Raw genomic sequence first — 27,578 nt, 5'->3', positions numbered from 1 at the left:
TTTCATCTAATTATAGACAAGGACCAGATTTTCTTTTTCTTTTTCTGCATTTAGAAAGTTTTTAGCAAATCCTAAATTAGGAGGTGAGATTTTTATCTGGATTCTCTTACTGGCCTGAGAAAAGATGTTTGTCAAGTCTCTGAAGTGTGTATGGCACTCCCTCTCGGTCTACAGGAAGATAATCCCTGCACTCGATTCTGTACGTCTGATGAGAATGTTCCACGTTTTGAGTAACCACTCTGAAATAGATTTGTCATTGTCGTATCTTTTTGAACAAAATAAAAGAAGCCATCTCTAGTTCTGATATTAAGTTAGTTTAACTTTGTTTTTCATTGTTTGCCAGCCCATTCTCTACGTTACTCTGTTTGGAGGTCATTTTCATTGCTAAGTTTCATAAGTAGGACCCTAAGATGCCTGCATCAAAACAGAAATGTATGATTTTCCAAGCACTACAACTATTTCCTAGGTGGAGTGAAGTTACTAGAAAGTTGGAATTCTGGGTTCAGATCTTGGAACAGAATGAGAATGGTGAATACTGCCCTGTAGAAGTGATTCCTGCAAAGGATGTCCCAACAGGAGGTGTCTTCCAACTCCGGCAGGTAACGAGATTGTTAGTGTTCATATTAAAATCTTTGGCACTCAAAGTGCTCTACCACTGATCTACTCCCCCACCCCTTACTACTTGGATTCTTTATTTATTTAATTTAATTTAATTTTTTTGGTACCGGGGATCAAACTCAGGACCTTGCACCTGTAAGGCAGGCCGTGATACCACTGAGCTAAATCTCAGCCCTGGATTCTTTTTTTAACACAAGTGTTGGTGTAATGATATCTGTGTAAGACTGGCCAAGTCCATTCTTAGTTTAAGTTCTTGGGTTTGTAAGGAAAAGCCTTTTTGAAGGATGTGTATCTTTATTAGGATGCTGGAAAAATTATGCAAAGTTTGGATAGGTTTTTCCTGTACGGATGGTGTGTGAGTTACTTTTTTCTCATTGCTGAGACAAAATACCTGGCACTCAAAAAGGGAAAAGGTTTATTTGGCTCACAGTTTGTTGAGGTTTCAGTTCATAATCGGCTGGCTCCAAGGCAGGGATGGCCAACAGACATCACAGAGGAGAAATAATTTAGTGCACAAGATAGCAAAGGCAAAAAGGGAGACCTTCATCGTGTCTTTATGTCTCTTTTATCCCATCGAGACCCCCGGATGAGGGTGGTCCCATACCTGCCACTCACGTGTAGTGGTTTAGTAATCACACGCTCCTCAATGCAGCATCACACATTCCAGATTGCAGTACCTCTGAAAAAGAGTCCTGCTTCATCTGCATGCGGCTTTGGGGGACATCTACACACAAACCATTGCAGATGACAAGGATAAAGACCCTGCAGCTGGAATTGGGTCCCTGGGTATAGAGTCATGCAGAAGGAGCTGGGAAGTAGGAAGATGCTGTCAAAAAACCTTGCACGGCAGTGAGTTGAGAGAGCCTTGAATGCTAGGCTCACCTGAGTCTAGTGTTTGAAAATTGGGACATTTTGTTTTCGAACATGTGCGTGGTAGAGGACAGCTGATTAGGCTTAATCGTGTGGAATCGCTGAAGGTAGCAAATGGTAAAATATTGGCAGTCACAAGAAGTTCAGTGCAGTAGCTGAAGTAGACTTTTCAAAGCTTTTCTATGAAACGGAAATCCACTGCCAACCCTTGCTTTCCTTTTTGTCCCTCTCCATATCCCAAACCTCACTGCATATTTTACCCTTCACACCTTCACAGTAAGTCATCTTTTGGCTTAAGCAAAATAAAGGTAGCCAATTGGAATAATAAATTTTTTTCTGAGGGGCTTTTTTCACAAAGTCTCTGATGCATGGTTCTTGGGAAATATTAAATAAAAAGACATCTGTGTCCCATCCATTGAAATGCAGCTTGATAAGGTCAGTGCCGCCTAAATAGATTGTCCTGATCATGCAGGGCTCTTGGGAGCTAAACTCTGCAGGAAGAAGGAAGAGCAATTGGCTTGAAGTTGTACATTCAAATTCTGTTTTTGAAATGCTGTTTTCTCTTCCTAAAATTTATAAAACAAGTTTGAGGCCAGTAATTTAGGATTACTGGGGAATCTTATTTATAATGTTCCTTTATTTGTACATACACAGCCATACAAGATTTACTATGAAAACATGCTTAAGCAGAAACAGCTTTTTTTCTGGTCAGTTCATTTTGCAGCTTAAAATTATTTTTAATCCAAAACAGTATTAGCCTTTATTTCTAACTTGAATTGCTTATGTTTTAAAAGTAGATCTCACTTTACTGACTCTGAAAATCTGCTCTTTAATGTTATGTATGTTTCTCTACAGAATGATTTTAATAACTGCATAATGTTTCATAATATATGCCACAATTTATTTAAACTTATCAGTATTAAATATTTCACTTGTATCTAATTTATTCTTCACAGTGTTTTTAGATTCTTTACATGCATATGTTTTATTTATGTATAAATAAACAATATCCCTAGAAAGTTGAATTGCTGGGATGAAGGATACTTACATTTTTAGGTTATATTGCCCTGCAGAGAGCTTATACTAATTGAAATTCCTGCTCTACAGTGCATAAAATTGCCTGTTTCATAATACTTGGATAATATTGGAAATTTCCCCTTTCAAATATAATTGCCAGTTTAGCAAATGAAAATAAAGATGTATTATACTTAGTTTAATTTGCATGTATTTGATTATCAGTAAATCAAACATTTTTTATTACTCAGCTGTTTGCATTTCCTATGTTAGAGTGTTTTCATATTTCTTTTCATTGAAGAAATATATAAACCCTTTATTCTGTGTCTTTCTGTTTGTTTTCCTGACTACTTTGGAATTTATATTTTAGTATTAACATTTGTAAGATAGATGTCTCCAGAGTTAGATGTTTTTCTCAATATGAACCTGTAGGGGTCTCTCTCAACCAAATTTTTAGAAATCCAGAAACTGATTTTTAGGACTCTTGGTTCCAGGGGCAGTCCCGGCGTATTCAAGTCGAAGTGAAGTCTGTACAGGAATCGGGGACTTTGCCACTAATTGAAGAATGCATCCTGTCTGTTGGCATTGGGTGTGTGAAAGTGAGGCCCCTGAGGTCCCCCAAGACACAGGAGACCTTCCACGTAAGTTTCTAGGACTCTTTCATGCCTGTTGAAAGACAGTGCCAGACTGGAGAGTCCTTTAGAACCTGTCAGAACACTGTTTTCTATGACCAGTTCTTTCAGTATTTCTGTGTTTGCCTTAGATACCATTTTTAGTGCAGGGCATTTGTGTGGAATCAGTGCACCAGACTTACTGGCTTTGCTCCACACCAGCAGGCAGAGGGTTAAAGCTTTTCCGCCTCCGCAAACTCCCTGTCTAGGAGTGATTACTTCCCAGCACCACCCACCCTTCTGCAGAAACCCCCCACCGGTTTGTAAAGACTGTTTGCCAGCAGGTGTCTGATTTCCCCTGGTGAGTGGGACTATAAGCCCAGCAGGGAGAGCATTGTACCGGCTCCAGAAAAGGTCAGACAGTGCTCTTCACTTTCCCCTGAGAAGCTCAGGGTTTTGCACAACTTCCTGATGACTGGGAAAGCTCAAGAGTGTGGGGGCAGGCAGGAGGGAAAGTGGGAGGGGACTTACTATCTTAATTAAATTAGGCATGTAAACTCTGGAGGACAGATTCAGATTGTATAGCATGGCCTGATTATTGGATAAGTAATTATTTTGATTCGACATGATGTAATCTTTTCTTTAGGAGGAAGAGGAGGATATGGACAGCTACCAGGTAATTGAGCACCTGTTAGTCTCATCAAATCAACTTGATTAAAGTACGTAATTACACATTCCAGGATCTTGCTGTACTGTTACTTAATAATTAAACAATTTTGATTCAAATACTACTTTTTCGTAAAGTAAATCAGAATAGAGAACATTGTGTATTGTTTCCCAGGCCATGATGGAAGATGTGTTAGGGTAGGACACCTCCATGGTGGGTGTCCTTTTCACCTGGGCTCCCTGCCGCTTCCCAGCTGCTTACCCTTGAGTGGAGGCGCCCATCCAGGCCTGGGTTCAGCTACCTCACCCTGAGCATGGGTCAAACCCTAGTTGCTTTCCATATGTGAAGCCAGCTCCCCCCTGAGTGCCCATTTTCTGGAGTTATCCAGGATTTTTGTGGTTTTAATTTTTCCCTTTCTTTTTTTCCCCCTGAATCTGCCAGATTTTGTTTATGTCTGAAGTTTGAGCTTGTTAGTCATCATTTAAGACTGTCTGAGCTCTTTGGAGCCTGATTATGTCATCCATTGTAGTCACGCTCCTGGTTTTGCATCACTGTAATTTGATAGAAGTGTCTGCCTTCCTACAAGTCACTGATAAAGACATTGTATCAGGTGGGGTTAGATGCAGAGTCCTGTGGTACAACAATAGAGACTCCTTTCAAGCTGACATTATTCCATTAATCACTGCTCTCTGGATGTGGTATTGAGTCCTCTGTGATTTCACTCAAGTGGGCGCATTGCACGTTCCTCCGTCTCCTCCACAAGAATGTCATAGGCTGTTTGGTTAAGTGCCCTAGTGAAATCCAGACACTCGACATCTGCAGCGTTCCTCTGACCTACCCAGCCTCGTAACCTCATTACGGAAGGGAGGGAGGGAAGACCAGCCTGCTTGCAGGTGTTGACTGGTAGAGTCGTTAGTGTGTTGATAATAAGCCGTCCTCTTGTTGTCATCCCCAGTCCCCCAGAATACACCAAGAACAAGAGAAGTATTGACGTGTTGTTGTCTTCAGGAGCCTAATGGGCCACATAAGAGGCAGTACTTATGAGCTCTGAAAGGTTCTTCTGGTGGTTCTGAGGTGTACAAATTGAAAGACTGTTGATCGTGGCTTGTGAGCTCCACCCAGCAGAGAGAATAGATAGAAGATCTTCATTGTTAGTGCTTGCAGTTCTACCCCCGAGCTGCTAGAAATGGCCGAGTACCTGAAAACATTCTTTGAAAACCATTGCCACTCTAGAAAGTAGTGCTTTAACTTCTGAGTGTTTCTGTTCTGAATTATGGTAGAGTCACCTGGCAGTGCTAGTAAGAAAATGATTGTGTAATACTTAGGTTTTTAAATCATATTAGAAGATAAGGTAGAGCATCATTTTCGGATGTACCATCCTGACAGTATATGATTTCCCTTATTTTCTTCTAGGACCGGGATTTAGAGAGACTACGTAGAAAATGGCTAAATGCATTAACAAAACGTCAGGAATACTTGGATCAGCAGCTGCAGAAGCTTGTCAGCAAACCTGGTAGGAGGAGCAGGTTGCACTGCTCCCTCCTCCCCTAGTCAGGGTGCAGCCGACCCCATTTGGGCCAAATAAGTGAAGAGCCAGATGGATGTGTCAGTAGTGGGCTTGGCAGGCCTTCCCAGAGAAAATTTACCCTATCAGAATGTTTTAATGTAGCCTCCAACCCGCAGTAAAGGGAGAGAATATGAGTAAAGCTAATACTGCCCTCAGGACACCTGTAGAAGGTGCTGATGTGGCCTCTGCGAGGGTTGTGAACACTGAGTCTGGCCAGACCAGTACTTGTACTGCCACCGCCTTGGCCTCAGACCTTTCTTGTCACTACGCAGGAGCCGAGATAGCAGGGATCCAGTCCTTTATGAGGTGGGCAGGCTTCCGGGTCGCACATGCACTTCTGATTTTCTAGATAAATCGGAGGACGATGTTGACCGAGAGGCACAGCTCCTGGAGATGCGGCTGACCCTGACAGAGGAGAGGAACGCTGGGATGGTCCCCTCTGCAGGCAGCGGCATCCCTGGTGCCCCCGCGGAATGGTAGGATGCACAGCGCAGGGCAGAGCGCTTACTGGGCCCTCACTTCCCACTTGAGGTTTTGTGTGCTGCAGTTAGTGGAAGATTTAGAATAACATGCAAGGACGGAGTTGTTTGAATTTAAGGAACTGTTAAATTATTCTCATGAGTTGAATAACTATAATCTAAAACTGTTCTATTAAATAATATTTTTATTGGCCAAAGTAAGCTTTCTGAGAACTGAAATCAATATTTAGTAGCACTGAATTTGGCCTTAAAAATAGTTCGTATGATAATTAGTGGGTTCGTTCATTCCCTTACAAGAATGCTCAGCTGTAAGAGAAGCACATCCCTGTCAATTTTTGGTTTTGGTACTGGCTTAAACTTGTCTGTCAGCAAATGTTTCATGCCACTTCAGAGAAATCAGAAATAGTAAGTCAAACCACATGGCTCCCAGAAGTATATCTTTTACCAAGAAAGTGAGTTGGGTCAGGGCTTCACTCTGAATTGGAAATGGGTCTGCTGAGGCTAGGTTCGGTGTCAGGCACATGGGGCAGTAGTCACCGTTCAGTCTCAGGTCATCTCTCCTGTTACTCAGAGGGAAACCGTCAGGACCTGTAGCAGCCCTGAGGGCATCCGGGGTGTATCCCAGGGTTGGAAGTGCAAGGATCTGCTGTGTCTGAGGGGTCACCTGTCCTTCATGTTTCAGGACCCCAGTGCCTGGGATGGAAACCCACATTCCTGTTATATTCCTCGACTTAAATGGTGAGTTAGAGGAGGTTTCAAAGGCTCACCTGACGGATTAGGGCCCGGTAGCACTTAGACGGTGACCAGCTGTGTCAGGCGCTCTGTCATGCCAAGGTGACAGCAGCTTTGTGAGCACCCACACCACTGAGCCTGGGTGGTTTAGAAGTCATCGTCTATAGTCATTGCCTTGCTCTCTGCCATTGCCCTGCTCCAGCCCCCAGGGCCGTGTGCATGCTTTGTTCCCTACAGTTGCGGATGGTACAGGTGTTTTCTACACTAAAATATTTTCTTCCTTAATCCTTAGGGAAAGACTGCTCTAGAAAGGACTAACTGGTGATACCACGTAGCACATTTTCTTAGCATTTATTTAATACATTTCTCACTTTTTCTTTCTTGTGCATTCATGCCTACACTGCCTATTTTTTGGAAAATAACTTACTTTCTTGACATCCCCATGTACTCTCCACGTAGGAGAGAAATAGCAAATGAAAATGTGGTTAGGGATCTAAGTTAGTTGAATGCCAGCAGTGAAGTTCCTGAAACTTCTGTTGAAGGACTGTGTATCAGAATGAATGCCCCTGAATAGATAAGTGTGGTGTTCTCAGCAGGCTCTTCCCCTGGTTGGGAATCGAGCTGTGAAGCTGAGAGGGGTAGCCTCACATGTCCCCGAGCTCATGAAGAGGGCAGAGTTAGAGAGTAAGGTGGGGCCTTTCCCACTGTCTGTCTAGCCGCCTGGCCAGCTGGGAGGTTTGGCTTTTTAGGTATGGTTGGAGAACTCAGTCCCGCTTCTTCTTTGTGAGCCTCGGAGATGGGGGTGACTCTAGCCTGTTCTTATGTTAGGCTTCCTAGATAGGCGAGGAGAGGGGTGGTGCATAAAAAAAGTGGGCAAAATGTGCCTAAGGAAGACCTGAGAATTCAAAGAGGCAATTAGGACCCTGTTGAGCACTACACACAATCACGATCCACCCATGCCCCCTTACTTCTGTTGCCTATGACAAGCTTAAGATGGATGGGAGGGGTGGATGGGCCGGGCTTCGGACCACATAGCCACAGGGCTGTACTGCAGTTTCTAGTCAGGGCTGCCCATTTCTGACTTGTGGCCGATCAGTCTTTTTGTTGAACTTAGTAGGTAACTGGAATCACTCTTGCTTATTTCTTCAGCGCACTAAAAGGTGGGGAACTTGGGTTGTAATCCCATCATTAACATTTATGAGCAGACCCTGAGTAACCACTTATGTATCTTGGCTTCATTTACCTTCCGTATAAAATAAAGCATAAAGGGAACAGCTTGGCTAAGATAATTTCTTGAGGCACTTCGTATCTCTTAAGATCTGTGAACTGTTAAATGGTCATCATCGGTACCATGTGAGATTGCAGAGCAAAAGCAAATGAAATTTGAAGCGGAAGAATTTTGATAATATGCACAGTGAAATTGAGCTGGTAGGAGTTATCCTTGGAAGGAATCTCTGTATTTAATGGAAGCTCTTTGCTCTCAGCTGATGATTTCAGCTCTCAGGATAACCTTGATGACCCAGAAGCTGGTGGATGGGATGCTACCCTGACTGGGGAAGAGGAGGAAGAGTTCTTTGAGCTGCAGGTTGTGAAGCATCATGATGGGGAGGTAAGTCAAGCAGAGCTTACGAGGCTCCGATGACAGGAAGTTTCTTTGGCCTTTCCAGAAGTCCTTGGAGGCAGCAGGATAATCATTCCAGTGCCAGTGTTTCTTCATGCATATACACAAAAACCTTTCATTATGATTTCCAGAAAGAGCAGAGCTCGAATGTCACGTTCTGCCCATCTGCCTGCGCCTCCCTGCTCCCAGAGGACCTCAGTCAACCTGGCTGCTACCGGCCAGCGTGCTCAGGAGCTCTGCTTTGTCCCACCCCGATGGGTGGAAGGAGGCCCCCGGAAGCACGGGGATGGCTCCATGTTTGAGATTTGCCTTGAAATACTTTGTAAAGACGTCTTAAAAAAGGAGAAAAAGCATAGAGTTTGGACAAATGGCAACATCTTGATTTTTTAATGGATGAAACTGTGTGCTGGGTAAATCTAGGGCATTTATTCTCTTGATTCGAATATGCTCAAAAAGTGGTGCAATGAAGTGGAGAGGGAAAGTGGCTGTGCTGCTCTGATGGCACCTCATCTCCAAGTGGTGTTTTGAGGATGCAGAACCTGCATCTAACACGAGGAAACGCTGCCACGAGTCCTGTGCCACCCCTACGGGTTCCCACGTGTGACAGGGAAGGCTCCGTAAGCGTGTGAGGTTGAAGAGATGTGGCAGCTCAGTGCAGTTTGTGGTCCTGGGCTGGAAACACAGAAAAATTTAAATGAGGACTCTGATAAATGATAGCATTGGGTTGATGTCAAATTTCCTGAACATGACAGTCATCTCTCCAACTTACCTGAAAATAGTTCAGCAAAAATTGTGTGTGTGTGGCAAGAAAAAGAGAGAAGCAAAAGTGGCAAAAATTAATGTAGGGTCTTAGTGAAAAGTACACTGGAGTCCACTACACTGAATTTTTGCGACTTTTGGTACCAAAAAATAACCAAAACCAAAAATGAAAGCACTCAAGCCATCCAGGAGAGTACCATGCTCTGTACTGCTCAGACTGAGGTAGTTGAGGCCACAGGCTCGCCTTGCATGCTGGTAGAAGAGAACTCCAGCCCTCGTCAAGGTGCGTCCCTGACGAGCAGTTTGGTGCTTGGGAGAGGAGGGCAAAGTGCTTTCTTCCGTCCCATCCACAGGCAAAAGCAGAGGCCTCCTGGGACTCGGCGGTGCACAGCTGCCTGCAGCTCAGTAAAGGCACACCAGCCGATGAGCGCGTGTTCCTGATCGTGCGTGTGACAGCGCAGCTCAGCCACCCTGCCGACATGCAGCTGGTCTTGCGCAAAAGGATCTGCGTCCATGTTCATAGCCGCCAGGTGAGGCTGTGACCCTCAGTTGGGCCGTGACTTTAACCATGGGTCCGACCTCTGGGCAAACCCAGGCTCTAGAGCACAGAGCTCTGCTTACCAGAGACTGTTACTGTGCTGTCACTGAATGTGTCATCCTTCCTTCCTCCTAGACAGGACCGAGCTGTTACAGTGACTCTCCTAGAGCAGATTCATGAATTACACCCATTCTTTTGGCTCCGACAAACTCAGTAGTGTCATTGTTGCCTTTTTTCCAGGGTCCTGCAAGATGAGAAGAATGTTCTTGGCAGATAGCTGTTACGTCATCAGTGAGGGGGTGCTACTTACCTTTCTCTACCCAGAGCTTTCAGTCCTCAAAGTCTTTGGTTCATCTGCTTGGCTTTGGGATAAAAACCACCGGAAGCAGCCTGGTCTTTAAATAGCCAGGGTCCTTTTGCATATGTGGGGACTCTGCTGTCAGGGCAGCAGGCTCACGTTGGTGCTGTGGGAGAAGGACACAGTGTTCGTAGCAGGTGGTAGCGTCTGAGCAGACACTGTACAGAGCAGTGTTGGACAGGGAGAGGAGGAGATACGCATGCAGAGATGGGGGGGAGGAGGAGAGTGGGCGGACTGGGGAGCACGGGGGGCACAGTGGTCAACATAGACAGCGATACCAAGGACTGGGGCCCTTCATGCAGTTGTGGTTGGATTGTGCAGGCCCTTGTGCCGTGTGAAAGGGTTTAATAGGAAATACTTAGGTAAGAATGTAAACTCCCACTGTTCCTGGTTCTGTAAGTGTAAGTGTATTGATTTGAGAAGTTGATTTGGGGCATCCTAGTTAATTAACTGCCTTAACCTCCCTTTCATGAGGCATTCTTGAAGATGTGTTTTTTTGTTTTGTTTTTTTTTTCTTTTTCTTCCTTTTTTTAAGTACTGGGGATCGAACTCAGGACTTTGCGTTTGCCTGGTGCCACTGAGCTAAACCCCCGGCCCTGAGGCATTCTTAATACTAAACCAAGGACAGATGAAAAATAAATCTTTTCATTTGAAAGAGCACAGTCGTGGTTGACAGACTCCTAGATGTAATCTCCACCCCTAAAAATTAATCTTTAGTTCTAAATGTCACACTAATATCAATCTTAGAAACAAAGACTGGCGGTAATGCTGTTAAAATTGCAGCTCTTTAGTTTGCTGGTCCAACATCAATAAAACTCAGGTCATAGGTTTAGGTATAGCTGTACATAGTGTGTCTCCCATTTACTTTTGCTCTTTCCCTTTTCTTGTAAGTCTGGATGGGATTGAAAGGGACACACCACTCTTGGGGAGCATCCGAAAAGAATTTCCATTTCTGAATCAGCCGTCCTGGTTGCCAGGCCCTGAGCCCTGCCTGTCACAGCCTCTAGCCTGCACTGTTCTCTACAGGGGGACACCACAGGGGGAACACATGGTGGGGTGACCACAGTCCCATTGTTGATTTATTTTAATCATAGGGACAAGTTGCCACATTTCATCGTGCTTGAAGTGCTTTGGAAATATTCTGAAGTCTGCCATTTTCTCTCTCAGTCTCAGATATTTCATTCTTTAAAAATTGCTGCTTTATAGTAAGAACATGGATTCCCACAGGATCCTAATTCATGCAAGTCTGCATTGCTAACTCCATGCAAATAGATAACAGAAAGCAAGATAACAGCATCCATGCTGACCCCACCACCCGTAAAGCTGTCATAGCTCCACCTGACCAGGGTCCCTGACCCTGGCTCAGCACAGTGCTGGAGTTAGGCAGTGAAGGGATGAAATAAACACTCTCTTTACATTTTGAGGAGCTCGTGCCTTTTAAAAATTAACAAAATATCACTGAAAGGAAATAAATTATTATTAGGTGGGCTTGTGAAATTGTGTATTTTTAAGACCAAATGAATTGATTTTTCTTTCTCCTTGAGATTTTGCATGTTCCTACCTTCCCTTCTGCATGGGGAAAAGGCTCCGGACCCATTTCCTATTCTCTCTCCCTTATCTTTATTCACCATTTGCATTCCACCCCCATCGCTGTTTTCTTCAACCTCTACAGGATGTTCAGTCTTAGCAGCATATCCAAATGAGTCATCTATGCATTAATTCAACAGTTCAATTCCTAACTGTGCAAAGAGCACAGTCAGCATAAACAATGACCAGGCACTCTTAAATCATTCTTCATAACGATCCTGCTTTGGTCAAGAATTTAATGCCCGAACTTGTCAATATTCATGGTACAAGATATCCATTGTGCTGGAGGGGAGATTGAGCGTCACCAGTCCCTGTGTCCATCTCAGTTAGAAGGTCATTTTGTTTCTTTCGGTAGCATCAAAGCAGAGTTTATCCAGACGCCTGGCGCCAGGTTTCATTCAGGCTTTGGATCTGTGCTTCCCATGTGTCAGGGACGGGACCCGTCTGTCACACATGGCAGGCACCTGACCGGTTGGCTCCGTAAAACTGAGGGACACCATATAGAGTGAGCCAGGGTTCCCTTGCTCGTGTTGGAAATACCCTGCTGTCTCTGGTTAGAGTGACTGCAGTGTCCTTCCTGCTTTTTCCCTGTTAATGTAAACTCAGTTTGAGAAGTGAAAAACTTCATCTTCTGTTTTGGTTTTCTCTAGGGTTTTGCTCAAAGTCTCCTAAAAAAGATGTCTCATCGAAGCTCTATTCCTGGCTGTGGAGTGACCTTTGAAATTGTCTCCAATATCCCAGAGGTGAGGGATCATATGTGATTTGAATTTACGAAAAATAAGCACTTAAAAAGAGCTAACTCCCTGAAAAGTTACCTACCCAAGGACTATATTGTGAATGAAAATGTATATTTAAGGGAATAATACTGATTTTTTCGCGAATTCCCTGATCTTAACTCATGGTGCAGTACACTTGTGGCCTTAACGTTTGGTTTCAGTATTTTAGAGAAGAACTTTCCTTTCTGCTGGGAGAAGTCACAGGGACCTGCTCACACACCATCAGCCCTGCATCATAACCTCATTTCAGACCCAGGATTCTGCTGAGTGTTTGAGCACTAAGGTGGACAATATATGTTTTCATACAGAGGCTAGATTTTGAAAAGGAAGTGGGTAGATCACACAGCACATAGGCTTTGTTTCATATTTCTCATATTGTAAGACACTTTCTTTCCAGTAGGATCAATTAGTAACTAATCTTTTCCCTAAATTTTCAGTCAGACTCATATACTAAACATTAACTATTTAACTGTTTACTTTGGAGCCTCCTGAATATTTTAAAATTAAGCTGTTTGCAGAGTAAACCAACTGAAACTGTAGGTCTCTAATAATCTGTGTGACTCCTGTGGGAGTCCAGAGGTGTGGACTCTCCTCTCGTCTCCTGTGCTGGCTTCATGCTTCCCCCTTGTCACTTTTGATTCCTTCTGGTCATGGTTAGTACCAGGCTCCAAGGAAGACTAATGTGTTTTGTTTTGTGAATTTAAGTCATCTTGTAAATCTACCCCCCCCCATTTTATGTCTTCTGAGGCTTAATATACATTTAAAAAAGTACATTTGAAGTATGAATGTCCTATAATTGATGGTACCTTGAAATTAATCAGCAGTCTTTTTTCTTTAGTCGTCTATAAAATCATGTTTGTTTTTCAGCTGGCATTTAAGATGCAGTGGCGTATGAATGTACATTTTGTTCTTTTTGACATTATCATATGAAATTGCAAGTAAATAAAGGACCTCCTTTTCCCCCCGAGGAGAGTAATTTGTTATGGAGCCATTTTACATGAAGTAGTTAGGTGCTTTAGTAAAGTCCCTCCCTGCCTGGGCGGTTTTCCATTTATACCTGTGGCCGGCTCTTGTCGGGGGAGCAGCGAGGGTTCTACCCATGTGCACATGAGTGGGATTCTCCTGGGCTCTTCTGTCTTGCTCCACCACTTTGGCCACTGTTGCTCCCGGCTGAGGATGGAGACCCCTGGGAGGGCCCCACATCATGATTTGGGGCTCCCTCTCAGCTCCCAAGTGATGACTGACCTTGCTGTTTCCCCTCTGTCTCCACTGTGTCTGCTTCCGACCAGCATTGTTGGGCTCCCCTTTGTGTAGCTGGCAGCCCAGCTCCCCTTCCATTTTTTGCTCCTGGCAGGGCTCAGGGGTGATCCCATCCTGTGGTCCTAGTGTCAGGTGGTTCTGTTTCTGGCTTACCCTTTCTGATCAGTAATGTGTGCTGTTTGCTTGTTTTTACCATGAAAATCAAGTAAGGCCCAATTTAGCTAAGAATGTGCTATTTATCTTCTGTTTAAACAGCCCCAGAGTTAATCCAGTACCCTAATCACTGTTTCCTAATTTCTGTGGAAAAATGCATTTTGAATTCCAAAAAATTGATGTTAACATGGAAATTTGGGATCTGTCGTGTTTGTCAATTCAGTACCATGTGTGTGTGTGTGTGTGTGTCTCCGGAAGCTTCTGAAACATTTTCTCTGGCAGGGTACTTAATTTGAACACAGAATTTGTTCTGCAGGATGCCCAGGGGGTGGAGGAACGCGAAGCGTTAGCTAGGATGGCAGCTAATGTGGACAACCCAGCTTCTGCTGACTCGGAGGCACACATCGAGAAGTACCTCAGGAGCGTGCTGGCTGTGGAAAACCTCCTGACGCTGGATCGCCTTCGCCAGGTCAGTGTGGTCCGTGGCACCACGGCGGCGTTAATGTGACTCTCGGCCTGCGCAGGGTTGTTGTGGTGAGCTTGCTCACTCTGATTACTGAAACTGGGTATCCTGTCCTGTGAAGTAACAGCTGTCATCTTTGGACAGTGTTGCTTGGGAAGCGTCTCTCATACACGTCTCCCTGATCCCTAGGAAGTGGCAGTGAAGGAGCAGCTCACGGGGAAGGCGAAGCTGAATAGGAGGAGCATCAGCTCCCCCAACGTGAACAGAGTGAGTGCCCGGCCCTGCTCTCCCCTCTGCACCCTGCTCCTGAGTCCTGTGGCCAGGACCACTCCCTCCTGGCACTGACCTGGGAGCCCTGCCCCCACACAGTCACATCCGTCACATCCGTGCCCCTTGCCACTGTCCCTGCTGTTGCTTTGGGGGAGCTGTCCCCAAGGAGCCTCTCAGGTGCCCCTCCTCCTTCCTGTCCCGAGGGTGTGTGGACCCCATGCCAGCCAGTTCATACTCTGGGACGAAATTAATTGCATTTCAGTTGAGGAGTCATCTCAGCTAGCAGCTGGTATACAGACCAGTCACCAGGGGTGGTAGGGTGAGTGGACAGGGGAGGGTTTCCAAATAGAGCTTGTTTGTTGATTTTTTCAAAACATGCATATAGGCCAGGGATTTAGCTTAGTGGTTCTGCCGCCTGCCTGGCAAGGGCAGCGTCCTGAGTTTGTTTCCGGTTTACATCTCAAAAGAAAAAAAGACCCCCAAAATATGCATATAATTTATGTGCATATTAAGCATGGAAATAATTTTTCACAAAGAAATTTCCTTATATTGCCTAGATATATTTCTCCTTTCCTCATTTTTGGTACAGATGTATATATGAAAAAATATTATACTTTTGTCCTAGCTGCACAACAAGAAAAGCCGCAGTATAAGTGTGCAGTTGTCCCGAGCTGTAGAGTTTGAGAGGGCCACAGGGAGGGTTCTGCACTGGAGAACCCACAGTGACATCACTGTGGGTGACAGCATTAATGACCTCAGACCAGAAAGCTGGAGCCACTCTCAGATGTGTAGAAATGTCGCTTTAACTCAAGGTCAAGATCTTCCTGTTCCTTCAGAAAATGGTGTATTAAAATATACTGGTACTTGCAGAGATTTGATATGTGGGATCCTAGTGTTTAAAATACAGCTTGTGAGTTTTCCTTTGCTACCAGTACCCAAAGGAAGGCTCAGGCCACGACAGGATCCCAGGGTTGGTGTCCTTCAATAAGAGGGGCTCATAGTGACGGCTGCCTTCAAGGCCAGCTGTTGTCACCTCCCTGGAAACTGATGTTCAAGCTGTAGAAAGCTCAGTGTTGTTGTGTCCTAGATCTAGGCCACTGTGCCTCTGCCTTCACGGCCCTGCTGCCTCGTGGGTCCTCGCAGCCTTCCCTCCCTCCCGCCCTCCCTAGACCCTGTGTGCACGCTCTCTCACACTGGAGAACTAATGCTTGTTTCTCCTCAGTTGTCTGGAAGCCGGCAAGATCTCATCCCTCCACACAGTCTGGGCGGCAATAAGGTTGGTGCTGGTCACTGATTCTTTCTGTGTTAGGCCTGTTTCCCTTTCGTCCGTCGCCTTCTCCAGTCTCACATCGCTTTCGCATTCAGAGTTCCTCCTCCTTATCTGTACCAAGTGGAATCTGTTGGAAAGCGTGGAAAGTTCTTTTCTTTTAATCTGCCGACTAAAACGAGGTTGACTCTGCCCTCATTACTTGGATTAAAAAATAATATTTTTGGCTAACATTCATACTTGGCCTGTAATATTTTTCTTATTTCTGTCAGAAAAAGACCTTCATATCAGATTTTTAATAGTGAAGTGTTGATGTCATGACTGAAAATTTATGTGGAAAGGGTAGGGGAAAGGTAATAAGGGAAAAGAAAAAAATAGGAGAAGGTGAAAAAATGGAAATAAAGTGTTTGTAAATGGGGAGGGGAGGAGGGGGTGAAGGGAGGACAGGGGCAAGGGGAAAAAATGAGAACCAAGGTTGTCATGTAAAGGTACAAGATCCCCATGATGATTGTAACTGTACTGTCTACCTAAAATGTACCAATAAACTCAATGAGAGGGAAAAAAATTATGAGGAATAACAAAATTACACATTAAAGTTAACACTTTCTCAGAAGAAAGAAGAATACAGGCACAGAAATTTTATTAGCTGAAATTTATTTTGTTATTAATATAGCTTCGGCCAAGTAACAGTTTTAAGCAAATGGAAACTCACTGTTAAGAAAGCTTAGCACTTCCTGGAGCGCTCTTACCTGGTGTCACAGTGACAGTCCCTGCCTGCCACTGTCTGAGGGCCTGGTGTGTGCCTTGTGCTCTGTGTCGATGCTGGGACCTGTGCGGGGCCAGGAGTGTGTCTTGTCCCATGGGGCTACAGTATGTGTGAGGAAGCTGCTTTAAAATTACTGGGGCGCGGGGGTAGATAATTATACTAAGGTGAGTGAGGTTCACACTACTACTCTTTCTGTACTTGTGTACTATTCTGCATTCTTCACATAGATCTGATTGTTTCCTTATAAAAACTCTAGACCAGTGAAGATGAAATTGATGAATCAGACTCATTTTAAGACCTGGATTACTAGTAGCTGTCTGAAGAGAGCTGCTTTCTGTCTCTGAGTCTCTGTTTCTGTCCCTTGTCCTCTGTCTGTCTGTCTGTGTCTCACACACACTTATATACGTGCTCTCCAGCTCATCACTTTACTAATGAACCACGGACATAGGTCTATGGAAATGCGCTGACGTTTACTTCTTGTTTGTACTAGAATAGTGATAGGTTTGATTCACTCATCTTAGCCCAGGTTGTGATTACCTGAGGAATGTGGAGTGTTTGGAAACTTGATTATGTAGTGATTTTAAATTATGAATAAAGAGGGCCGGGGATTTAACTCAGGGGCACCATGCCTGCCTTGCAAGTGCAAGGTCCTGAGTTTGATCCCCATTTTCGCAAAACAAACAAAAATGTGAATGAAGAGAATGTCTTAAGGGAAGTATATTTATATAGAAGAACACAACTTTCTGTTTTTTTGGAAGTGTATCCCAAATCTTCAATTCTAAGTTCCTCGAAAAAAGTAGACAAAATTTCTTCTGCTTTTCTGTTTCCTCCCATTTTTCTTATCTTAAACTGGAAATAGGATAGTCAACACTGCTATGGAGAGTGTGACTGCGCTTTGTCCACACCGAACAACAGGACAGGGACGTAGATGCTAGACTTTTTGCTGTCCTCTGGGTGATTGGGAGGGGCTGCGGAGAGGCGGGGATCCTCAGCAGAGCCCCAAAGGGAGACACTGAGGTGCACATGGGTGGGCAAGGTCTCAGAGCCCCTACATTCCTGGGAGCCTGTGGGGTGGAGCCTGGGGGGCCTTGTGCAGAAATCCTAGCCTGGTGTCTAAGCAGCCTTGGGGCCAGGTGGCCACTAAGAACTTGGAGACAGGCTGTGGCTGCTGATATTTGGGCAAGATAGCGTCCTCTTACCTTCTTTTACCTTGAGAGGTTGTACCTATAGTCAGCCTCTGGTCACTGTGGACACCACCTGTATGCAGACCAGCAGGTGACATGAATGTCCCTGTACTAAGATAAGAGAATCACTGCCCCTGTAGAGGCAGGTGAAGGAGAACTGTTTGGTAGCAGCTGCCTGTTTAAGGGTAAGAGCGTGAGCCAGAGGGTTTTGAGTCCAGCTCACTTGGGGAGAATAGAGTAGCTCCCCGTTTTCAATCGATGGGACCCATATGTTTATCATCCAAAGTAGGACATCTTAAAAAAGGTTATTCAGGAATGTAAGTCTGTGCTTTTTTTCCATTTCTCCTTCCCTCCCCTCCCCTCTTCTCTCCTCCCCTCTTCTCCCCTCTCTTTTTCTTCCTTCCCATTTTCTCCCCTTCCCCTCACCGCTCTCCCTCCCCTCTTCCTCCTCTTCCTTCCTTCCTTTCCTGTCTTTCTTTTTTGTCATACTGGGGATTGAAACCAAGGCCTTTGCACTGAGCTACACCCTTAGCCCTTTATTTTATTTTTTAAATTAAATTAAAATTTATTTTTTGGTACCAGGGAACTCCTTGTGCTCGCAGGGCAGGAGTAGTGCCGCTCTCTTTCTTTTATTTTTCAACCCAGCCCTTTCTTTTATTTTAACATGATCTCACGATGTTACTAAGTTGCCTAGGCTTGGTTTGAATTTATGATCGTCCTGTCTCAGCCTCCCAGAGTGCTGGGATTATAGGCCTGCCCCACCAGTGAGTACAGTGTTTTCAGAGTTAATCCCCTTAGTGAGAAAAGGAGCATCTTTTTCCCTAATAGCAAGAAACAGAAACTCAGCTTGTAGCCTTTAAAGGACTTATGTGATTGCGTTGGAATTAAAGTGTATTGTGAATGCACCAGTAGGGGTGTCCCGTAGGAATGAGTAGAGGTTAAATTAAGGGACACACAGAAGATAGAAGCACTATTAATCCCTGAACACAGCAGTGCTTACACACATGGAAGGGGCACACGCACATAGTACCATGCTTGTCACAGCACAGGACTGGAAACAAACAAAGTGCCTGTCTGTGCAGTCTGGCTAAATGGATTTTTCACGTGTTCAAACAGGTTAGTATGTACCTGTGAAAATGGGAACCCCTCCAGAAACTAATTTGGGAGCATCGCCAAGCATCTTCAGTGATCAGGAGGGAAGTGCAGAGCAGTAGACTGCTGTGTGGGTTATGAGAGGCTGGGACGAGCAGGATGTGTGGCTGTGTACAGCTTTGCTTGCCAGTGCATAAGAACTGCTGCCCGTTACCTGCCCGGGAGAGAGGCAGAGGAGGGCAGGAGGTGGGGTGGAGGTAGGAGGAGCTTCTCCCTGGAGCTTTCTTCTGTTTGGTTTTCAGACCACGCAACCAGTTTAACGTATTTAAAATTTAAAATGTTGCTCTCTAAGCTTTTATGTTGCTAGAAGTTTACATTTCATGGCATGAGATGGCCTTCAGTTTCTGTATCTGTAATTCGTGATTATTGAAGGAGCAGTTGCTGGAGAAATTATTGTTTTGGAAATGTCAAAGACTCACATTTGGTGTCTCTTTTCTTTTGGAGACTTCTTGCATTCCTCAGTTTTCAGAGCTCCATGGAGAGGTAATTAACCTGCTTCCACTGGCTTAACCACTGGTTAACATGCAGGACTGTCCCATTGAGTGGTTTGTACCACTCAGTGGACTGTCCATGCTGTCTGATGGGACAGTCACGCGTGAACCACTGATGGCTCAGAGCTGCATGGCAGTGAGAAATGAAGTACGGCCTTGTCATGAATATTAATCCATTAGATTTTCCTACTGAGTGGATGGGATACAAATACTATCCTGCAGTGTAAACCATATACATCGCGTGCTCTTACTTCACAACACAAAGAATTTTTAGAAGTAGCTTCTGTAGGATGCCTACACTGGACCCTGAACTAGCTCTTTCTCTTTGAAGCAGTAACTTTGGTGGTCAGTGTCTGATTTGTTTGTTTGTTTGTTTGCTTGTTTTTGGTACCAGCGATCAAACTCAGGTCCTGTGCTTGTAAGGCAGGTGGTGGAACCAGTGAGCTAAATCCCCGGCCTGTATCTGATTCTTAATAGTGTTGCTTGGTACCTGGGTCCTAGACTGTAAAAGTCTAGGAAGTTCTGGAATGTGAGAAGTTAGAGTTAATTCATGTTAAGTGCATGGCGCAGATAAATACTTGGAGACCTGTAGGCATGGGAACAGAAAACTGCAGAAGTCCTCTGATCATTCTTTGACCCGGGGTTTTGTAGTGAAGGGCCATCTTGGTATCTTTGCACAAAGTATTTAATGTCACGGAGATTTGAGTCAGAAATGGAATTTAAACCTGGATCTGGCAGTGCTAAAAATGCTAGAAAATACATTTTGAAGTAATTAAAATTGTACTAATAGGAGTTTTATGTACCCTGCAGACTTATGTGGGACTACCTCTGGGTTCTCTGTTTCTGTTAATGGGCAGATCTCTCCCTCTGATGTGGGTTCCAGATTGGAAGTACAGGTTAGAACCTGTGCACCATGTCCCAATGTGAGAGCATTCCAGGCCCCAAAAAGATGTTCAGAAGCAGGGAGATACCACCAGACAGGCTGTAGTCTCCCTCTCCTTGTGTGGTCAGTGACTATCATAGCTAAGGATCATCCTTGAGCAAGAGTAGGATAGAAAGGTGGCAGGAAGTCAGGAAAGGAGAGGTAGGATTTGGGCTATTGGGACAGTGAGGTAAAGCGGAAATAAGTTCTAAAAACAGATGCAGCACGGCCTAATAACACCTTGAATCGGGCCGGCCTGTTTGCATACCCTTCTTTATTGATGCTCCTCACCTAACAGAATTGGAATTGCTTTACTGGGCTTCACTAATATTGAATTGATGAACTAATTAATCTTTAAAAAAATAGAATTTGATTATTTCACATTTTAGATTTACCTTAGGGCCTAAAAGAACTCACTCTTGGGATAAGACTTTCAATTAAAAATATAAAATATGAACCCTAATTGAAGGGATATTGCTATTTACTATTATTGGTGTTTCATTATTATTGTAAGGAGGTTTTAAAAATAGTGATAATGAAAACTTAGCAGTCTTTTTATGACTGTCTACCAGCAGATATTTAGGTGCAAAATTAATTTCAGCCTGTTGTTGGTCTTTCCACTTTAAAGTTGGCTGTGCACTGAGGTCTTTTGTATTACAAGGAAAGCTGTCAATGAAAACATTGTTATTTCTAAAGTCGTTTTAGGGGAAATTATATTTTTAATAAATTAGTAAGGTACATAGTTACCTTGTGATCTGATTGGAGTCTTTGATGGAATTAGAATCAGCCCATAACTTGAGTGATACTCACTTAACAAAACTGAACTGTTTTGGTCACATTGCCTTCCCGAAACTCATTACTCAGCGTAGCCCTGGTGCCGGTCCATGCCAAACATGAGTCACTTCTTCCCTGGCCGCATTGGGAGCTACCTTTGGACCTGAAATGTCACTGGCACTTTTCTTTATTTACCTCCATGTCACTTTCCTGATCAAACAGGACCCTTTTACAGAAAAGCCAAAGAACGTGTATGTGGCAGAGGAGCAGGGATGGGAAAGCCGTGGCCCAGCAGTGTTGTCCCCGAGGGCCTCCCGGACTCCTGCCTTGTTGCCTGTCCTCTGAGCATGGTGTCAGCTCCCATGATTGCTGTCTCAGAGAGGATTGTGTTTCTTCATTCTGCCTGTAGAACAGACAATCCCTAATAGTTGTGGAGCTCTTCTGGGGATCTAAACAAAGCAAGTGTCTTTTTTTCTCTCATGTGTAGCCAATTCTGAATTCAGAAGATGTGCACTGTTAGAAACAGATCAGAGATTGATCTTTTGAGATTCTGGGTCACATAGGGTACCTATCATTGTGGTAAAAAAAAAAAATGTCCTCTTTTACTTCTTGCAACCTGAGCTATCTAGGAGACCCAGAAGTTCCATAGTCTTTGATCTGTTATTCATAGTCCCAAGTTCATCACCTGAGATCTTTTAACTGGGTTGCTACATATTTTTTTTATTACCTTAGCATCTCAGTAAAGAGAGGAAAACTGCAGAATAGCCAAGCATCTCAGATTTACTAGGAAGGCAGTGCCTACCCTGTGCCTGGGAGAAAGTGTGTGCACTGTGCAGGGTTCGTCTCTGGCCAGAAAAGGAGAAAGACTGATGAACAGTGAAGGGTTTCAGCTCAGTGACTGTGGGCTCTGTGAGAAGCTGCTGGAGGAAGGAGGGCATCTACCTGTTTTACCATTGGATTTGTTGTTCCCTCGGAAGCAGAGCCCATTCCTCCCTGGAGTATTGTGCACCCCCACCCACCCCATCGTGGGCAGTGGAAGAGGGCACAGGAAGCTGTGGAATTCCCCTGGGCTGGTTGGCTGGAGGACAGATGGATAGAAGTGGCAGGTGCCTTAGCTCTCCTTAGCTGACAGGGCCAGAGGGTACCTAGGCATTGTCTAATTCTGTTCACGCGTTCTCGCTGGGAAGATGTGGGAGCGAGGCAGGCAGCCTGACTGCTTGGTCCCGCCTCCACGTAATTCTGAGTGCCAGCTGGGCGCCGGAGTCTGCCCAGGGAAGAGGTGACACCTACATGATTTGTCATTGGACCATTCTGCATCAACCCTTGGGCTGACTCCAAATGAGCTATTTCTTTTTCCTAAGGGACAGATTGTGTCCCTGCAATAATGTCAGCTGCCAAACAATGAAGAAAATCTAAAGTATGAAAATACACTTACTCTAAAACAGGTAAGTTGTTTTAAGAACCTCATGTGAACTTGACACTAACCCGAGCCTGAGAAGCCCTGGAGATTGGCGACCTTAGCATTCAGGCCCCTGATTGCCACATCCCAGGGCTGGAAGAGCTGCAGCCTCCCAGACAGATAGTTAAATTTATTTTATTTTTTATTTTTTTGGTACTGGGGATTGAACTCGGGTCCTTGCGCTTGCGAGGAAGGCCACCAAACCGCTGAGCTAAATCCCCAGCCTCCAGATAGTTAAATTTAAATGCAAAAACATTAACAAAACATCAATGTATGTAAATCAGCAAGTGATCCATAATAACGCAACTGCTCCTACACTGAAGCATTTCAGAGTTCATGTTTCCCCAATTGTGTTCGTGTCTGCTTTGTCTCTCTGCTTTCCTAATGAGCACTGAACATCATGCCATTTTCAAAATGCTCTCAAGTGCCGAAGAGTGTTCCTAGGGAACAGTGGCGCTCTCAGAGGTAAACACGATCCAGATCACTTAGGGCTTATTGATTTTATGATCAGTACTTAGGTTACTGCTAAAAGCAGACAGGTTCCCAGTATACAGCAGAAGCCCCTAAAGCCTCTCTGCTCGCTCTGTCTTGAGGAGCAGCAGACGCCTGCTGTTTCCATTGCACATTTCAGGCAGTTCCTCGTGGGTAGGGCAGTTCACCTGCAAAACACTAGTGAAAACTAATATTAAGTGCCGTCATTAAACACCAGTGAGAAAGAAGTCAGCATCAGAGAATTGAGTCAAAGGGAACTGCGGGTGTTTGCAAAATAGGCTGTGCTGCCTGAGAGTTTGCACTTGGGTGCACGCTGTCAGAGGACATGCATACTTCTGGGAGCGGGAGAGGAGGCCCTTCCCACACTGGCATGTCCTGGGTTCCTTTGGAAACAAGGTGAAGAAGGGTATCTCGAGGCAGGGAGGCAGACCGTGAGGTGGAGGGACACCTATGTGTGAGATGGTGGTGTCACCACGAGAACTCCTTCTGCAAGCCCGAGGATGTGTAGAAAGACATGCTTATTTGATCAAACTTGCATTCTGGAACGAGAGTAAAGCTCTGGTAATACAGAACACTTTTTCATGTGAATATATGCTTAATTTTTTCTGTTAATTCATTAATTGGAAACAAAACTGATTTTGTCCTACTATAGGGCCGGTGGGAAAGTCAGCAGGATGTATCCCAAACACCAGTTTCCAGAGGAATAGCTCCAGCACCCCCAACCCTCCCTGTTTCTCCCCAAAATAACCACTCTCCAGATCCAGGTACGTTATCTTTTCACTTATCAGTCACGATGATGAAATTTGAGGATCTTTCCAAAGAGTTTAAGTCACAATTTCCTGCTAGGTAGCCACTATTCTGCTGATGTCCATGTGAGTATTTCCCTCTTGACTTAACATGTTGAGCTACTTGGTTTTGGAATGTTGGGTTTATCCTGCATTCCTCTGATAAATACTTCACTTTTGACCCTGATGTTTTACCCTTTATATTGCTTGACTCTGTTTGCTAATATTCTGTTAAGGATTTTTGTGTCCATGTTCCATGATGAGTATCTATCTGTAATTTGTTATTTTCTCATATTTGTGTTTTTGGTAGATGTTGGTATCTTATCATGATTGAGTTGGCTTTATAAAATGACTAGGGAGATATTTATCCTCATATTTTTCTGGAAGGGTTTATGTATGTTTGGTGCTATGCTTCCCTTAAATGTTTGACAGAATTCCCCAGCGACGCTATTTGGACCTGGAATTTTCTTTGTGGGAAGATTTTATTTATTTATTTTTCCATTAAGTTCATTGGTACACTTTAGGTATACAATACAGTTACATTTATCATTGGAATCTTGTACTTTTACATGACGTATCTTGGTTTTTATTTCTTCCCCATTCTCCTGCCCTCCCTTCACCCCCTCCACCCTTCCCTATTTACAAAGACTTTGTTTCCATTTTTTTCCTTTTCTCATATTTTTTTCTTTTCCCTTCTTTCCTTTCCCCTACCCTTCCCACTTCTGTGGGAAGATTTTAAATTATGCCTTATGTTTCTTTAAAACAGTTACTTTAGTTTTTTTATTCTTTGAGTCAGTCTTCATAAGTTATGTTTTTCAATGAATTTTCTGTTTCATGTAAATTATTAAACTTCCTTTCAGCTAGGCATGATGATGTATACCTGTAATCCCAACACTCTGGAAATCTGAGGCAGGAGGATCACAAGTTCAAGCCCAGCTTTGGCAATTTAGCCAATTTAGCAAGACCCTGTTCTCAAAGAATTGAAGGAGAGGGATGTAGCTCAGTGCAGAGCCCTGTATTCAATCTCCAGGACCACAAAGATTTTTTTCATATATGTTGCAGTCTTACCTTATTATTAGATTTGTATCTCTTGTACATACAGTTTCTTTTTATTCTGATAATGATAGTTATTGGGGTTGTCAGATTTATTGGATGGATTAATCTTGTAGAACCGACTTTTGTTATTTTCTAGTTCATTAATTTTAAGAATTCTGCTTGTGTATTTTGTCATGTTTTGCTTTCATCATCTTTCTATTTAGAATATGTTTAAATTTTCTTGATTTCTTTGACCCATGGGTTATGCAGTAGCATGCTAATTCATGTTTACGTATTTGGGAATATGTTTTCATTTTTATTTAATTTTATCATGGTCAGGGAATAATTTCTTCCGTATTTCAATCTCTAGATGTTATATACTTTACCATGTCTTTTTTTGCTTTAAAACAGCTGCTTGTCTTTTAAGGGAACTGAGAGACTCAAGACAGCTGCTTGTCCTTTAAGGAAATTAAGTGGCTAATCTTGTATATTTTTCCTAATATTTATTATTTCAGGCACTGTTCAGTCCTCCCTGAAGATCTGGTTTTCATCTGGTTTCACTCTTTGTAGCCTGAAGAATGTGCTGAGAATTTCCTACAGTTCAGTTCTCCTGGAGAGAAGTGCTCTCTTCTCTTGGGATTGTCTTTATGTCCTTGTTTTTGTTCATTTGCTTTTCTTTTTTAAAAGGCTGCTTTGGCTACCTAGAGACTTCTGGGCTGCTGGCTTTCCCACTAGCTCTGCAGAGCTGTTTCCACCCGCCCAGGCCTGGTCTGCCTGCACTCACCCAGCACTTGTGCTGCCTCCCCACGTGCGATGTGTCTTTGTGTAGTTGGTCTGCTTTCAAAATTTCTCCTTATCTTTGTTTTTATTTATTGTATTGTATTTATTTTTTCTTTCTTTGTTTTTAGCAGTTGACTATGAATAGTTTTCGTACTGTTCATCTTGCTTGGATTTCACTGATGTTCTTGCATCTGAAAGTTGATGTTTTCAGCAAATTTGAAAAATCAGCCACTTTTCACTAGACTGTTTCCTCTGTTTTTATCTCTCTCTCTCGTCCTTCTGCAACTAACACACAGCTCAGGTTGCCTGGCATTGCCACACAGGTCCAGGAGACTCTGTTCTTACTTTGTATATTTAACCTGTGTATCTTAGTCTGTCTTCTGGTTGGTTCATTTCTTCTGCCATTTCCAGTGTTCTGTTGAGCACATCCTGAGAATTTTTAAACTTTCAGTTATTGTTCTTTTCAGTTCTAGAATTTCCATTTGCTGCTGGGCATTTGTTAAGACCACATTGTTTTCCTCCTTGGATGAATTTTGAAAAGCTACCTAAAAGTGTTTGCTAAATCACACAAAGATCTACTTTTATTGACCATCTTTTCACGGTCATGGGTCATATTTAGTAAGCTTTGTCCAGTGTGTGTTTTTGTGTACGTAGTTATGTATGTTTGGGTAGATAGGTGCATGCACACACATGTGACTCCTACCTGTGATTGCAAACATTCCCACAACCCCAGCTGGTCCCCGTCGTCAGCCACTGAGCTGGTTTCTGTTGCTGCAGGTTCCTTCTGCAGCTGTGCGTAAATGGGACCATGGTGTATGTGGTCTTTTTGAGCTGGGCCCTTGCTCAGAAAGTGTGTTTGTCTTGCATATTGTTGCTGCCATCTGTAATACATTCTTTTTTATTGCTGAGAAATATTTCTCTATCACAATTGAGTTTATCACAGTTTTTAGTTCATTTTACTGCCCATGGACATTTGGGTTTTCCCAGTTTGGGGTACTATGAATAGAGCGTATTTTTGGGTAAGTCTTTTTGTGCAGTAAATGCTTAGAAGTGAAATTACTGAGTTACAGGGTACCACCCAGTTTTAAATTCCCTAAGTGCGGCGGTGTTACAGTTAGAATCAGTCTGTGCTTACTTGGTTTACATACTTGATGTTTTGTTTTGCTCATCGTTGTTCTTGCATTGCACTGCGTTCTTCTGGGTTTAGTTTCTTTAGTGAGTCATATCTGTCATCAGTGCTTTCAGTAGTTGTCTTTTAGTGGCAAACCCTTGATTTCTTTTAGATGTTTAAAGTTTTAATTTTGCTCTCATACTTTGGAAACCATTATGGAAAATGTCCAACATAGTAAAAAGTACCACAGTGTGCCTCCAAGTACCCCCTGGATTTCAGAAAGATCCACTCCTGGTTAGCCTGACTTACCTGTGTGCCCAGATGCTTTCCCACCTGCCTTTCTCTTGTGCTGTGATTCATGCAGCCTTTGACTGCTGTCAGCCAGGCTAGTGATGGTGAACCTTTTAGAGATTTCAGTGATCACAAACAGCCCACTGCAGCACGTGTGCCATAAGTTCGCCACCACTGGCTAGATTCTTGTTCAGTTGCAGACCATCCTCCCTCTGGATGTTAGATTAACTTGAGACAGAGCTCTGGATTGTCTGTTTTTCTCAGCATTGATGTGATTCCATCCTCCAACTGTTTATTCATGTTTAGGTCTATTTTCTGCTCATGCCTCTCTTTGTTTGTTTCTCTTCCTTGCTTTTACTTTTTTGTAAATTCTCTCTCTCTCTCTCTTTTTTTTTTGGTACTGGGGATCGAACTCAGGACCTTGCACTTGTGAGGCAGGCGGTGGAACCACTGAGCTACATCCCTGGCCCTCACTTCATCTCTTGAGTGGCCAGTATACATCCTGAATTTTTCAGTCAGGTGATGCTGCCTTATGTATAGTGCAGAAACCTTGCAACTGTACCTGTCTCACCTGCTGCACTGCTGGGGAGTCCAGAGTCCCTGTGGGCTTGTGTAGAGTGGAGGGCTGGCAGTGTGTATGCTCTTTTGTGTAGGGAGAACCTACATGTTCTTTGAGGTGATTTCAGTATACTTCCAAGGTGTTATGTGAATACAGCGTTTTATCAT

The 27,578-nt window shown here is 43.8% G+C and overlaps 1 protein-coding gene across 1 annotated transcript in view; it reads left to right on the top strand.

Moving 5' to 3' along the window:
* Kif13b (kinesin family member 13B) overlaps positions 1-27,578 on the top strand; it is a 132,833-nt gene that overhangs the window by 81,738 nt on the left and 23,517 nt on the right. The window contains exons 23-35 of the mRNA XM_010625082.1: positions 467-599; positions 2,997-3,143; positions 3,760-3,789; positions 5,194-5,293; positions 5,697-5,823; positions 6,509-6,564; positions 8,043-8,167; positions 9,292-9,468; positions 12,072-12,164; positions 13,927-14,079; positions 14,263-14,340; positions 15,566-15,619; positions 23,503-23,614. Of these exons, the coding sequence (XP_010623384.1) occupies positions 467-599; positions 2,997-3,143; positions 3,760-3,789; positions 5,194-5,293; positions 5,697-5,823; positions 6,509-6,564; positions 8,043-8,167; positions 9,292-9,468; positions 12,072-12,164; positions 13,927-14,079; positions 14,263-14,340; positions 15,566-15,619; positions 23,503-23,614 (1,385 nt within the window). The remainder of the gene's footprint in view (positions 1-466; positions 600-2,996; positions 3,144-3,759; positions 3,790-5,193; positions 5,294-5,696; positions 5,824-6,508; positions 6,565-8,042; positions 8,168-9,291; positions 9,469-12,071; positions 12,165-13,926; positions 14,080-14,262; positions 14,341-15,565; positions 15,620-23,502; positions 23,615-27,578) is intronic.

Source organism: Fukomys damarensis, unplaced genomic scaffold (assembly GCF_012274545.1).
Source record: "Fukomys damarensis isolate Sample0158 unplaced genomic scaffold, DMR_v1.0_HiC HiC_scaffold_18, whole genome shotgun sequence".
Classification (NCBI taxonomy): Eukaryota; Metazoa; Chordata; class Mammalia; order Rodentia; family Bathyergidae; genus Fukomys; species Fukomys damarensis.
This window is presented reverse-complemented; position numbering and strand designations above follow the sequence as displayed.